This window comes from Grammomys surdaster, unplaced genomic scaffold (genome assembly GCF_004785775.1).
Source record: "Grammomys surdaster isolate TR1022 unplaced genomic scaffold, NIH_TR_1.0 354, whole genome shotgun sequence".
NCBI lineage: Eukaryota > Metazoa > Chordata > Mammalia > Rodentia > Muridae > Grammomys > Grammomys surdaster.
The window spans coordinates 114,554-129,792 of record NW_021604773.1 but is presented as its reverse complement, the minus strand read 5'-3'; the positions used below and the strand labels follow the sequence as shown (position 1 = coordinate 129,792).

The following is a 15,239-nucleotide window of genomic DNA, read 5'->3' as shown; positions in this document are numbered from 1 at the left end:
CGTGGCTCAGTGGTAGAGCTCCTGACTAGAATTCCCAGTGAGGGGCTCTACTGTGTTTGCTTAGCATGCTCAAGATCCTGGGTTCTGTTCTAGCACTATACCCCAAATATGAGCTGGTACAGTGTCTGGCCTATAGTTTTCATGCTTCTTTCCAATGACAAGACTCCTCCTGACCTGGGTGCACCTAGGTAGCTTCTACAGCCTTGTTTCTCATCCCTCTGGATCTGCAATCCCAACAGACAGTTCTCAGCTCCCAGACCCCAAGATCCTGTCCCCACCCTTGGGACTTTGTACATGCCATCCTCTGCATAAGACCGTTGTCTTGCCTGTGCTCCACCAAGAAGCTCAGAAGTCAGCCTTTCCCAGAGCTTTGCTAACCCTGTAGTCAGTTTCCCGTGCCCCTCTGGATGCCTGGAATTCTGCAGGTATCACTAACTATTGGGTGCCCAGGCCCTCAGCTGTGGGCTCTGATTGGGAGGTAAGTGGACTTTATGGCTCTTATCTTGGACGATAGCTCTTGCAGCACGGAGTGAGCCATTTCACAGAAAATATGTTCAATGATGGGCGTGTCACGTAATGACGCATGGATTTGGGAATGAGTTTCTTTGGATGTGGGTCTTTTGAGATAGGGTCTTCCATGTTGCCCAGGCCAGCTTTGAACTTCTGATCTTCCTGCCTCAGCTTCCCAGGATTACAGATGTACTCAACCATATCCAGTTCGGGGATGCTTTCCTTCCCCAGCAGTTCCTTTCTTTGCTATAGTCTCTCTTTATTTTTCATAGCACTTCCTCTTCTTGAACCCCGCCATGGTCAGTCTCATGCTAGCCCCTCCCCCTCCCTCTTCCTATCACTGGGTCGCCCTGCTCCTCCCGCATCTGTAACCACTGTCTAGCACTCTTTCGTTGTGTTCCCTCTTCTTCTGGCAGGTGAGCTCTCCACCCTGTAGTCTCCTTGGGTGACCCAGTGGGCATCGAAAGTCACCATGTTCAGCTGGCTGAAGAAGGGCGGAGCTCGCGGCCAGCGACCTGAGGCCATCCGCACTGTGACCTCGTCCCTCAAGGAGCTGTATCGCACAAAGCTTCTGCCCCTGGAGGAACACTACCGTTTTGGGTCTTTCCATTCACCGGCCCTCGAAGATGCTGACTTCGATGGCAAACCCATGGTGCTGGTGGCCGGCCAGTATAGCACCGGCAAAACCAGCTTCATCCAGTACCTTCTGGAGCAGGAGGTCCCTGGCTCCCGCGTGGGTCCCGAGCCCACCACCGACTGTTTCGTAGCTGTCATGCATGGCGAGACAGAGGGCACCGTGCCTGGAAATGCCCTCGTTGTGGACCCAGAGAAGCCCTTCCGCAAACTCAACCCTTTTGGAAACACTTTCCTCAACAGGTGTGGAAACTGCCAGCCAGGAAGGGGGGGGCGGGCGAGGGACATCTGTCTCAGAATACTTCTGTCCTCAGCTCTGATTCTCTTCTTTCTGCCTACTTCTTTCCCTTCCTGCGTCTGTTCCCTCCCCTATTGGGGCCTGAGTTCCAATTGTGCCTCTGCCGCTGAATGCTGGGCAACCTTGGTCAAGTGATTTAACTTCTCTGTGCCTCTTATGTTCATCTGGAAAATGAAGGTAACAACAGTGGTGACTTGGGATATCCCTAGACACAGATAGAGTTTTATATAGATCCCATGATGCCTCTGGACTTTCTTCTTTCTGGGACTTCTGTCCTCTGCACCTCCCTTTCTTTATGGTACCGTTACTGTCCCTTCTTCACATCTCCTTTTGCCCTCCTTTCCGTTGACCCCTGACCTTCTGTCTCCCCGCACCCCAGGTTTATGTGCGCCCAGCTCCCCAACCAAGTCCTGGAGAGCATCAGCATCATCGACACGCCCGGCATCCTATCAGGTGCCAAACAGAGAGTGAGCCGGGGTGAGTGAGGAGGAAGCCCAGACTGAGGGAGGAGGCTGGGGCCCCCTGGACCCTTGCGTCTTGAGGAAGAGGCTGATACACGCAAGTCTGAGGGAGGAGGCTGGGCCTGGACTTCAGTGTGTACAGGAGGTGGGCTGAAAAAAAAAAAAGGCCTGCACCTTTAGATTTAATAGAAGAGACTGGGATTTCCTTTGATTGTCCCTCTGCAGGCAAATGGAGCTACAGAAGACAGGCATTCCTTCTATGGGGCTGGTGGTGGGGCGGGGAGACGCGGGTGAACACATGCAAACAGGCTGCGGCCACATGTCTGGGCGGGCCAGGAGGATGGAAAGGGAGAGAAGAAGTGGGATAGAAAAGGGGAGTGGGGGGCAGGAGATCCTCAGAGAGTCCAGGAAGAGACAGGGTTGGGCAGGGAGGCCCTGGGCCCCACGCTTGTCCCTCTGAGCTCCTGACTCAGAGGTTGGGCCGCAGATGAAGCTGAGAGGGAAAACCTGGGTGGGGGCCAAGGCTTGGCCTGGAATTTATAAACAGCTGTGCAGGGGGAGCAGCGGGGAGTAAATTCCAGCAGAGCCTCCAGTGAGCACACCCCCACCCACTCTGCCCACCCTCTTAGTCCCATTCCTATCCCGGTCTCTGTCCCCTCCCCCACACCTCCCCCATTCCAGTCTCTGGGTTCACAGCCCCTCTTTCCATCCTTGCCACCACCCTCATCTCTAGGCCTCGGCCATGGAATTAGGGCAAAGGAGGCAACAGTGTGGGGCAGAGGGGACCCAAGTCCAGGCAGGAGGCAGGGCCAGGGCAGGGCTTTGGCTCCAAAAGTGCCAGTGCCCCTGGCCGCTCTCCAGCAGAGCAGCCCCGAGGGAGAAACACAGGAGGCAGCTGTAGAAACGGTCACGGTGCTCTGCCAGCGGGAGGAGGGGAGCAGGGGGGAGGAATTCCTGGTGTGCTTAGCCCTTGGGTTGGGCCTAAAGGATGGAGGGAGCCCAAAGCCCCAGCTTCCGCAGGAGATGAAGAAGGGTGGGGACGGGGATCCCCTTCCTCTGGCCCTGGAGGCGTAGGAGGTGGAGCCTGACTGTCCAGGGGGACTCATGGGGGTGGTGAGAACTGGGGAAATCCTGGGGAAAGTAGTGTGTGATGGGTGTGGGTTGTGTGTCTGTCTGTGGTGGTGTGTGCTGACATGCGCGACATGGAGGCCATGACTCTGAAGTTGTGTGAGTTGATGGAAGTATGTGAGTTGCTGGCTACGTATGCTATGTACCTCTAATTGTGACTAGTTGTGATTTTATGAGATCTGGAGAGAAGGTGTGGGCCAGGAGGACATAGAGGAATCCTGTGAAGCTGTTTTATTGCAGTATTGGTGCCTTGAACACAGTAGACAACAAGCATGCCACGCCCCCAGCCTCTCACTGGAGGATTCTAGACAGGGGCTCTACCACTGAGCCACGCCCCCAGCCTCTCACTGGAGGATTCTAGACAGGGGCTCTACCACTGAGCCACGCCCCTAGCCCCTCACTGGGGGATTCTAGGCAGGGGCTCTACCACTGAGCCACGCCCCCAGCCCCTCACTGGGGGATTCTAGGCAGGGGCTCTACCACTGAGCCCCGCCCCCAGCCCCTCACTGGGGGATTCTAGGCAGGGGCTCTACCACTGAGCCACGCCCCCAGCCCCTCACTGGGGGATTCTAGGCAGGGGCTCTACCACTGAGCCACGCCCCCAGCCCCTCACTGGAGGATTCTAGGCAGGGGCTCTACCACTGAGCCATGCCCCCAGCCCCTCACTGGGGGATTCTAGGCAGGGGCTCTACCATTGAGTTACATAACTCTATACATTTATAAAATATGTGTGTATGTGTGCATGCACATGCATGTCTGAATCTGTATTTGTCTGTATGTGTTATACCTGTGCACCTTGAAAGGTGTTAAATTGCCAGAGAGAACTTACTCATGTGGCAGTACACATTCTAGCGCTGGGACAGGAGGATTGTGACGAGTTGGAGGCCAGCCTGGACATCACGGTGATAACTGCAGCACAGCGTGGGTTCAGATGGGCTTCTGTGCTGGAAAGTGCACTAATTTCTCTGTTTGTGATGGTATATACGTCCCATATCTGTGCAGGTCCCAGACTCTGACACATAAATATGTGTCTGGGAGCCTGTGTCTGGCTCCTGGAGACCCTGATGTATCCAGCTGTTTGACGCTGGTGTGCATTGGCAGAGGTGTGGCTGCCTGGGGAACTTTGCCCTGGTGTGACTGTTGCCTGGGGTGTCTTGCTGGCACACCTCCAGTCTGGACTCTACTCATTTTTCTCACTTCTTTGTTTTTGACACAGAGTCTTATTCTGTAGTTCAGGCTAGTCTGGAACTCACTATATGCTTCAAATTGGCCCCCAACTGGTGGCAATCCTCCTGCCTCGCTCAGCTGCTCTTGCACTGAGATGACAGGCATGCACCAGTACCACGGACTCTAGTCCCTGAAACTATAACTTATGCAAGCCACCTTGTGTTTCTGTGCCTCAGTTTCCCACCTGAGAATGGGGAGAAAGCTGTAGGGACTTCTGAGAAGGGTTAAATTAGCTGCATGGGGAAAATAGGTGCCTGGATGATGGACACGGAGAACTGTTTTTCTTGGGTGAACATCATGTCTCTCTGCCACGGCTCCATTCCTATGCTGACTCAACCTCCCTGCCCCCCTTCCCCTCCTTTTCTCCCTCCCTCCCTCTCTCCCTCTTAACCCCATGAGACACACTTTCCAAATCCAGGCCAGGGTGTAAGTAGATGCTAGTGTATGTGTGTGTGTGTGTATGTGTGTGTATGTGTGTGTGTGTGTGTGTGTGTGTGTGTGTATGTATGTGTGTGTATGTGTGTGTGTGTATGTGTGTGTGTGTGTGTGTATGTGTGTGTATGTGTGTGTGTGGGGCAGCTGCTGCCTCTAAACTGACCTGGCCTTTCCTTGCCCTCCCACCAGCAAGGACCAGGCTGCCCCCTGAGCCTTTGACAGGGAGTGTGGATAAGCAGCTACAGCTACTGAGGTGACTCCTACTCTGTTGCCTCCTGTGTTCGTGGCTTCTGTGTCTCCATTTCCTCGGCTGGAGAATGGAGTCATTAATTGCCTGCCTATAATTGTGTTTTGCGGGATGAGCGAGTCTGTTCTACCCCCAAGGTCAAGTCAGGACATCAGTGATGTCCCCTTGTCCTGTCATTTGCTGGCTCCATAACCTCTCCTCCAGGAAGTCCACACTTAGGCCAGATCATGGGACTCTAGGGAACTCTCCACAGCTTCCAGGAACCCCACATCCTAACCTGACCACTCTGAAGACAAATTTGTCCCCAGACTCTAAGGGCAGAGTTGGTGTCACCTCAACCTCCCTTTCTGCTGGCACAGTAGCACACCATCTTCAGTTTTTCCCAGAGATAAGCCTTTTTTTTTTTTTTTTGAGTCAAGGTTTCTCTATGTAGCCCCACCTGTCTTGGAACTCTGGCCTTGAACTCACAGAGATCTGCCTGCCTCTACCTCCCAAGTGCTGGGACTAAAGGCATGCTCAGCCATGCCCCGGCCTAGATTTTTTTTTTTTTTTAATTTTAGGGGATAGGCAAGTTCAGAAAGGTTGAGCTGCTCGCCTACTATCACACAGTAAATGGGAGCAGGGCAGCAACTCCTGATTGACAGGTCAGGGTCGGTCTTGTACTCTCAGCGCTCCTAAGCTTCGCTCATCAGTGAATGCACAAGTGAATGAGTAAAGGTGAGAAGTATTGAAGGGCATGAATGGGAAAAGAAATGAATGAATGAATGAATGAATGAATGAGGGACTGGATGCACACTAATCATCAAACATACATGCTGTCAAGACCATGGCACTACTAGAGAGATGGCTCAGTGGGTAAGAGTGCAAATTGCTCTTGTAGAGGAACCAAGCTCGGTTCCCAGCACCCACACTGGGCCGCTCACAACCGCTTGTAACTTTACCTCCAGGGGATCTGACATCTATGGCTTCCATGGGTATCTGTACTCATGTGCACCCCCTCCCACACACACACACACAGACAGACAGACAGACGCACACAAGAGCAGACAACCACACAGACATACACAGACACAAACAGATACATATACACACAGACACATACAAAGACACACACAGGTACATATGCATACACACAGACAGACAGACAGACAGACAGACACACAGATGTATAGACATACACAGACAGACAAACAGACACACACACAGGAGCAGACAACCACACAGACATACATACAAACACAGACAGACATTCACACATACATACATAGACAGACACACAAACAGACAGACAGACACAGACACACAGATACATATGCATACACACAGACAGGAACACATAGACACACAGGAGCAGACATACAGAGACACACTCAGACATAACACATAAACCCACAGACACACACAGACATACACTGATACATAGACATACACACAGACAGATAAACACACAGAGACATACACAGATACCTAGACACACACACACGAGAAAATTGTCCTAGTATCTTGCCCTCTTGTCACTCAGTTGCTGGCACATCCAACAAGTCCCAGGAAGGGCCCTTGTCAGGGGCATGTCAGGCGTTAGGAGTGGGCTCATAAGTACTGGGAGTCTCTTTGAGATCATTTTAGGATTTTTCTTTGAGACAAGGTCTAATATATAACTCTAGGTCTCCAGGAACTCACTCTGTAGATCAGGCCTGAAACTCAAAAGAGATCCACCTGCCTCTGCCTCCTGAGTGCTGGGATTAAAGGCATGCGCTACCATCTCTAGCCACTTCAGGAATTTTGAAGTGTGTGTACGTGGGAGGGCTGGCTCTGTGGTTAGGAGCACTTGCTGCTCTTACAGAGGACCCAAGTTCATTTCCCAGCCACCCAAGTCAGGTAACTCACAACCACCCAAAATTCCTGCTGCAGGCAGTCTGTTTGACATACTCTGGTCTCTGTGGGCACCTGTACACATGTGTACACAAACCCACACAGACACACACACACACAAATGACATTTTAAACTGTATATAAAATGTTTATGCATATGTGTCCTAGTGTGAATGTATACATGAATACAGGTCCCCAAGGAGGCCAGAAGAGAACTCGGGACCCCCTGGCGCTGGAGTTACAGGAGGTGGTAAGATACCTGCTGTGGGTGCTGGGCACCAACTAAACTGGGGTCTTCTGAGAGGGCAGTGTGTTCTCTGAACTGCTGAGCCTCCAACCTTAGCATCTAAAAGTATTTTTATTACATTTTATTTCTTGTGTGGCTCGAGGTGGGTACATGCCACAGCCTATGAGAGGAGGCCAGAGGACAACTGCAAGTTGTCCACTCTGAGCCATCTTACAGGCCCCATGCCTCAGGAGTTTAACTGCCCATAAGTACATCCATGTTAAAACGAATCCCTGATATCTGCCTAGGGAATGAATGAAAAAGCCAAGGATGTAGGAACGGGGGTGGGGGATGGAGGCAGTGACAAGGGGTGGGGGGCATGGCTGCCTCATCCTAGGGAACCAGATGGCTTGGGGGTCTGGTCAAACGCTGGGTGCTGAGAAGTGGCAGTTATGGCTCCGGGCTATTTGGCATGCACAGGAATTAACATAGTTAACAACATGCGGCCTGTCAGTGGTGGCCCACGCCTTTAGTTAATCCCAGCACTAGGAAGGCAGACGCAGGCGGATCTCTGAGCAGCCTGGCCCACAGAGCAAGTTCCAGAACGGCCAGGGATGCATGGAAAAATCTTGTCTTGTAAAAAACAAAAACAAACAAACAAACAAACAAACAAAACAAAGCAAAAAACCGTTCTGAGCATCTGTACTATCCAGTGTCAGCTCTAAAGAACTGTTCCTTGTGTCCCCGTCTCCCGCTTGCTCCAGGCTACGACTTCCCAGCTGTCCTGCGCTGGTTTGCTGAGCGCGTGGACCTCATCATCTTGCTCTTTGACGCTCACAAGCTGGAGATTTCCGATGAATTCTCAGAGGCCATTGGTGCCTTGCGTGGCCACGAGGACAAGATCCGCGTGGTACTCAACAAGGCAGACATGGTGGAGACGCAGCAGCTGATGCGTGTTTACGGGGCGCTCATGTGGGCGCTGGGCAAGGTGGTGGGCACGCCTGAGGTCCTTCGCGTCTACATTGGCTCCTTCTGGTCCCAGCCGCTCCTTGTGCCGGATAACCGGCGTCTCTTCGAGTTGGAGGAACAGGACCTCTTCCGTGATATCCAAGGCCTACCACGCCACGCGGCGCTGCGCAAGCTCAACGACCTAGTGAAGCGGGCGCGGCTGGTGCGGGTGAGCACATCGGGTCCACGGGAGGATCCGAGAAAATTGAGGGAGGATTGAAAGGGAGATCAGGAGATGAGGGAGGAAGTCAGGAGGCTGTATGAGCACTGAAGGAAATTGAGGAGTACTTGGGGGAGGAATTGGGGAGGACTTTGCGAGGCTTTGGAGGATTGAAGGAGTCATAGGAGCCCTAAGTTGGAAGCCTTGAAGAGGCTGGACAGATTTATCTTTTCTCTTTCTTTTCTGCTTGTGCAGCTAGGTAGGCACCACCTAGGTCCCAGTTAATTCTCCTGATGGATTGCTCTGGTGCAGCATGGACTGTGCAGAGGGTCCCAGTTCTACCACTGCCCTGAGTTTGCATGTTTCCTTCTTTGTTTCCATCATATCGTTGGGCTCCTCTCTCCTATCCCACTGAACAAAAGCCAAGTCCTCTTGGTGGCTGTCTTACTCTTCTGTAGCTGTGGAGAGACACCATGACCATGGCAACTTATAAAAGAAAAGGTTACTGGTGCTCCTGGCTCCAGAGGGTTAGCGACCATGACCATTGTGATGGGGAGGCTGGCAGCAGGCAAGCATGGTGCAGGAGCAACAGCTGAACGCTTAAGACAGCACAAGACAGAGAGCAGGAGAGTGCTAACTGGGAATGCTGTGGTCCTTTAAAACCTAAAGGCCTACCCCCAGTGACATACCTACTCCAACAAGGCCAGGCCTCTAAATCCTTCCCAAAGAGTTCCATAAACTGGGGACTAAGTATTCAAATACAAGAACCTAGGAGAGTTCAATCTGATTCAAACCAACACAGCAGCTCACTCCTTTCCCTACCTCCTCACCTCTCACTCCCTTCCCATCAGCCACTGCACTTCACACCGGCCTCAATCCCACCCACATCAGGGCCTTTTGTACTTAACAGCTTGCTCTTCTGGGTAGCCTTCTCTTCCCTTTGACTTTGCACATGGCTCACTCAAATGTCACCTTCTCAGGAAGGTGCCACTCCTTTAATGAGCATATCTGCTCTAGATTTACCCCTAACCCTATTGTGACCCCCCAGCCCCACAACCCCCGTGTTGTCATCTCATGTGAGCCTGTCAGGGGCCCCTGTTTTCTGCCTCCTCAACTCCATTTTCAAGTACTCAGATACCTGGCGTCTTAGAATTCCTTCAGTGAGTGTCTCCAGCGCCTGGGTCTGAATTGCTCTGTAAATATTTATGGAATGAATGACACTCTGGGGAACTTCAGCTTGAACAAAGTCACTTCTGTCCCTCGCCCTCTGCTGGGACATGGTGGGGACGCAGCGATGGTCAAGGCTGTTCTTGCCCTGCCCAGTGAGGCTCCAGGTCTGAATGCCCCAGGACAGTTTCAGGACTCAATCTTTGCAGGAGAAGACAGACAGATCCATCCCATAGCAGTGATAGCCAAGGAGGGTCCAGTCTCCGGGCCGGGTGGAATCAGAAAGGCTTCGTAGAGGAGAGGGCATCTGTGGGGATACTCAGTGAGACTGAGGAGGTGGTGGGAGTCAGAACACTGCCGATCCTATGGACTACGTCAAGGATCTTATGTTTTAGGGGTACCAGGGAGACACGGAAAGCTTTAGAGCAGGGTGACAGGATTGCACTCAAGCTGCCTCCTGGAGAGAGGATTCATGTCTAGGAAGAACCTAGGGGGTTGGAAGACATAGTCTGCCTCGGGCTGGGCCCCAGAGAGGAAGAGGGAGGCAAGGGCTTTGCTTTCAGAGCCGAATGGAGCATTCACAAGGGAGGCCGCCAGGGAGGAGGTGGGGCAGGAAGCTGGACAGGAGAAGAGGCCAAGAAGGTTCTAGGTGGTAGAGGCATCCAAGGTGTGGTTTAAAGAGCTGGAGAAGAGTGAATCACCACCTCCAACCTCACTGCAGGAATCCGCTAAGGGAGCACCAGGTGCCCAGGGAGACTTCCCAGGCGGCCAGAGGCGTCCTTAGGTCACGGAGTCCCCATCAACATCTCCCTTTCCCAATTCTTTCCTCCTGTTCATACTCTTTTCCTAGTCTTCTCTCCCTTCCCACCTCTCCCTCTCGCTTTCTCAGTACCCCCTGGCCCACCCTCACTTCCGGCTGCAGGGACACTCTTGGGAAGCAGAAGCCAGAGCTGGGCCCCGCGGCACCGGGACCAAGGAAAAGGGCCGGACACCTGGCGCCCCGGCCAGGAGGGAGGTGGCTCCGGAAACTCAGGACAAACCCCGGCGTCCGACCTGCGCCCCGGCCCTGCCCACGCTACCCCCTTATCTCTTCCTGCCACCTTCCCATGCTTCCTCTCTGGAAAAGCCATCAGCGCTCCTGCCTGCCTCCTTCTGCCACGGGGGCCACAGCAGGACCGCCCCTACCACGGTCTTCGCAGACTCTGTCCCTCCCATTTGGGCCACCCTGGAAGGCCACACCCCTTGAGTAGCAAGCCACGCCTCCCCATTGCCAAGTCCTTGCCCATCCTCAGGCCGCGCCCCTAATTAGCCTATTCTCTCAGTCAGAAGCTTCCCGTTAACTCACTCTAGCAGGCCACACCTCCTCCCCAATGGCGGATTCTCACTGGCCACATCCCCACACATCCTTCATTAACCTGCTCTGGCAGGTCCTGTCCTTCTCAAGTGACCCACTATCTCAAACCCTAACCCTTCCCGTCGGCCAGCCATTTTAGCCCCTCTCCTCATTACTTTCCTGGCAAGCCCTGCTCTTCCTTACCGGCTTTCTCTGCTCAACCACGCACTTTCTCCATTGACTCCCGGTAGCAGGCAGTGACTTTCATCTTGACCACACCCCTACCCTGACTGGCCTCTCTGACCTGTAGGGTATGCTTTCCCCTAGTCCTGCAAACTCGTCCTTAGTTCCTCTGGTGCCTCTGTGTTTCAGTCTTCAGGGTTGGCTCTGACCAAACTTCATGATGCCATCCCACTTCGTGGGCACACCCTCACACACACACCCCTTACAAATGATCCAGGACACACTTGGTCTGGTCACCAATAACAGCGAACATGGCTTTAACCTCCCTTGAAAACGCTGTCCTTTGGTGGTGCAAGGCCATTAAGGCCAAAAAGCTGCTCCTTAAGGGTTCTCTGTAACCCACCCCAGTGCCTCAGTTTCATATTTGTACGAGGCAAAACGTGCATGACCTCTCTGGCTCTCTGGCTCTGCCCTTTGGTGGAAGTATAAACCACTAGAAGGTGTGACTCCAGAATGCTGTATGCTTGTAGACAAGATCTGGGAAGAATTTAATTTTTTTAAATCATTGTTGAGGGCTGGAGAGATGGCTCAGTGGTTAAATCATTGTTGAATTTTTTTGATTATTTTATTTTATCCTGTGTGAGCATGATATATGTGCTGTCCATGCATTCATATGCCACATTCTGTCTCTTGAGGCCAGAGGACAATTTGTGTGAGTTCCCTCCTTCCACGTGTGGGTCCCAGTGACTCAACTCAGGGTTGGAGACAAGCATCTTTACCCCTGCCCATTCATATCCCCGGCCTTATTGATCTTCCATTTGAACATGCCTGTCCAATGATGGAGCTGGCTGTAAACAGCAGACATGCCTGAGTTTCATTATTCTGCCACCCTTGATTATTTTTCAATAACTTATGAGAATATGGTTCAAAGGTTCTCAAGTTCGGTGGCTTTTTCTCCACAATGATTTCCTGAGTGACACTGTGCATATTGTCCCAGGACTGGAGACAGAGGAAACAGATAAAGGCCTGGCCGGCAGAGCTTGTCGTTTGATGGAGGGAAATGGAGTGGTTAGATAAAATAATGATGACTCCAGCCCAACTGTGAAAAGGACAGGCTGGAGAGAAGCAGATGGCAATGACACAGGCTCTTGGTTTTCATGGACAAACTCAGTGGGAAGACTGGGGCAGAGCTCCAGGCAGAGAGCACGGTCATATGCACACGCCCTGGGGAGGGGGAAATGTTGGTGTACTGGTCGTTGAGAAATGCTGGTGAGCAGTATATGAAGGGGAAAGTCAAGGGAGAGGCTGTGGGGGCAGCCGTAGGAGCCAATCAGGGAGAGGAGTGGGCTCTTAAGAATCCTTGAGGGGTAGCTGGAAAGATGCTCGACAGTTTAGAGCACTGGTTGCTTTTCTAGAGGATCCAGCTTTGGTTCCCAGCACCCACATGGCTGCTTACAATCAATTCTAACTCTAGTCCCACAGGATCTGATATCCTCTTCTGGCAACTGTGGGTACTGTACACATATGGTGCTCAGACATGCAGACAAAACACCCATACGCATGTAAACGTTTTTCAATGCAAACAACAAATGGAAGTCTTTCTAACCTCAGCATTCAGGAGGCTGAGGCAGAAAGATTGCTAGTTTAAGTGCAACTGGACCACTCAAGGATTCTTAAGACACTAAAGTGTCCAGTCTCTGGCCTCCGTGGGATGGGTGGAGTTTGGACATCCTTTTGCAGAGCTAGGCACGGCTAAGGGCAACTTGTTCTGGGTTGAGCCCAAGAGCCTTGGAGAGAGCATCAGGCTGTGGAGCTGGGTAGGAATGTGAACAGGAGATAGGCAAGTCCCAGCTCTGGGCTGGTATGTGGGTGAGGCCAGCTTGCAGGAGCTTACAGCTGAGAGAAGCTGAGATGGTTTAGCAGAGAGGGAAGCTTAGGTTGAATTCCACTAGATAAGATAGTGGGGGTTTACCTGCCTTTAACATATTAGAGAAGTTCTGGTCAGACATGGTGGCTTGAAGCTGCACTCTCAGCATTGAAGAGGCTGAGGCAGGAGGATGGTTGCAAGTTTGAATCCAGCCTGGAGTACATAGTGCAACCTTCTCTAACAATCCCAGGAGGAAACCTGTGCACAGGGATGCACATTTGTCATCCTGGAACTCTGGAGATGGAGGAAGGAGGACCAGGAGTTCAGGGCCAGACTGGGTTAAAGCGACCCTGTCTCAGAGAGAAAGGAATGCAGATTCCCAGGCCCTGTCCACTCCCAGCCTCCTCCTGGTGACTGTACTATGCCTTTCTACAGGTGCACGCTTACATCATCAGCTACCTGAAGAAAGAGATGCCCTCAGTGTTCGGAAAGGAAAACAAAAAGAAGCAACTGATCCTCAAGCTGCCTGTCATCTTCGCAAAGATCCAGCTAGAGCACCACATCTCCCCTGGAGACTTTCCTGACTGCCAGAAGATGCAGGTGGGGGGCCCACTCCAGATGGGGAGGCAGGGTGTTGAGGAGAGTTTGCTGGGGGTTCTGAGAATGGGGCCTGGAAGGCTGGAGGCCTGTGTGGCATTTTTATCCAGGGGAATCTGGCTTTATGAGTTAGAGTCACAGAGTGCAGAGGAAACGTATAGTAGTAGTTAACATGGAAGTTACTTTTTCCTCTTAGTCACTTGAATATACTTAGGGTCAGGCAACCTACTATGGAGCCTAGGACCTAAACTGTATTTCTCTTTTCCATGTTTGCCCATAACCAAGAGTTCTCATGGTATTAATGGCTACAGAAACTCCAGTAATTGTGCCTGCATTCCAGACAGCAAGACGAGAGAGGGGGGCTGGGCAGTGGCTCAGAGCTTAAGAGCACTTACTGCCCTTGGAGGGGTCCTAGGTTCCTAGACTTACACCCACATTGCAGTTCACAACCATCTATAACTCCAATTCTGGGGGATCCAATGCCCTTTTGACCTCCACGGGAACCAGATACACATGTGGTGCACAGGCATACACACAGGCAAAGCACTCCATACTCATAAAATAAATATTTTAACATAAGAAAGAGAGAGGAACTAGGCCAGGTCCTATATGCCAGTAATCTAAGCAATTGAAAGGTAGAGACAGGAAGGTCAAGAACTCAAGGATATCTTAGCTACGGAAGGAGTTCGATGCTAGCCTGGGCTGCATAGGACCCTATCTTTTTTTTTTTTTTTTTTTTTGTTTTTTTTGTTTTTCGAGACAGGGTTTCTCTGTATAGCCCTGGCTGTGCAGGGATTAAAGGAGTGCGCCACCACCACCCATCGGATCCTATCTTTGAAAGGAGAAAGTGTCTTTCTTTAAGGACACTACATTTTACTTTAATGGAAATAGTCCAAGCGGTAATGCCCAGTATGGTAGCCTCTGACCATATTAAACCTGAGTTACACTCAGGTATGTTGATCTTTACCTATCAATCCCAGTGCTGGGGAGAGGTGCAAAGGAGAGATGATCACAAGTTCAAGGCCAGTCTAGGTTACATAGAGAGTTCTAGGCCAGCCTGGGATGAGTTGCATAGTCAGGCCCTGTCGATAGCTAGCAAAAACAAAAGAGACAGGAGAGATGGCTCAATGGTTAAGAACATGCATGTTCTTTCAGAGAACCCAGATTCAGTTCCCAGAATGAATGGCTCACGTGGTGGCTCACAACCATCTGTAACTCCAGTTTCAGGAGATGTGATACCCTCTTCATGCCTCTGTGGGTTCCTGCATATATACAGTACACGTGAACTAGTATAAGCACATGCACAAATATAAAAATAATAAATTCAAAAAAACCAAAATGGAATTCTAGATTAAGCTACTTTACATAACCACATGCAGCTTGTGGGTACCATATTAAACTGGGTAATGCAACTTGTGCTTAAAGACAATTGGCTGGAACTTAGTCACATGGCCAGCTGGCTGTCCTGCATGCTAAGAAGTGTATATAAGCTTTTCCTATAGGCAGGCAGACTCTAAAGTGATTTAGCATGCCCAGCTACTTGGAAAGCTGAGACGGGAAGATAACAAAATGGAAAGCCAATGCTCACACCTTATAAAGATCATGTCTGAAACAGTTTAAAATAAGCAAAAGAGAATTGATGGTACATACATGTGTGTGATGACATTTGTAAAGTGAAGGCAGAAAAATCAGAAGTTTGAGACTATCTCTTAACACAGCGAGTTGGAGGGTTGCCTGGGTTAGAAGAGACTCTGGCTCAAAGGGGGAGAAACGTAAAACAGGACTGGGCTCATTAGTGACAGAGTATCTGCCTAGAATCCCCCAGTGAGGAGCTGAGGGTGTGGCCTAGAATCCCCCAGTGAGGAGCTGAGGGCATGGCCTAGAATC

General features: G+C 51.4%; 1 protein-coding gene across 1 annotated transcript in view; it reads left to right on the top strand.

The window, feature by feature from the left end:
* Positions 1 to 15,239, top strand: part of Ehd2 (EH domain containing 2) — a 19,261-nt gene that overhangs the window by 2,109 nt on the left and 1,913 nt on the right. The window contains exons 2-5 of the mRNA XM_028779548.1: positions 927 to 1,386; positions 1,821 to 1,918; positions 7,802 to 8,214; positions 13,191 to 13,355. Coding sequence (XP_028635381.1) covers positions 983 to 1,386; positions 1,821 to 1,918; positions 7,802 to 8,214; positions 13,191 to 13,355 — 1,080 coding nt within the window. The 5' untranslated portion in view covers positions 927 to 982. The remainder of the gene's footprint in view (positions 1 to 926; positions 1,387 to 1,820; positions 1,919 to 7,801; positions 8,215 to 13,190; positions 13,356 to 15,239) is intronic.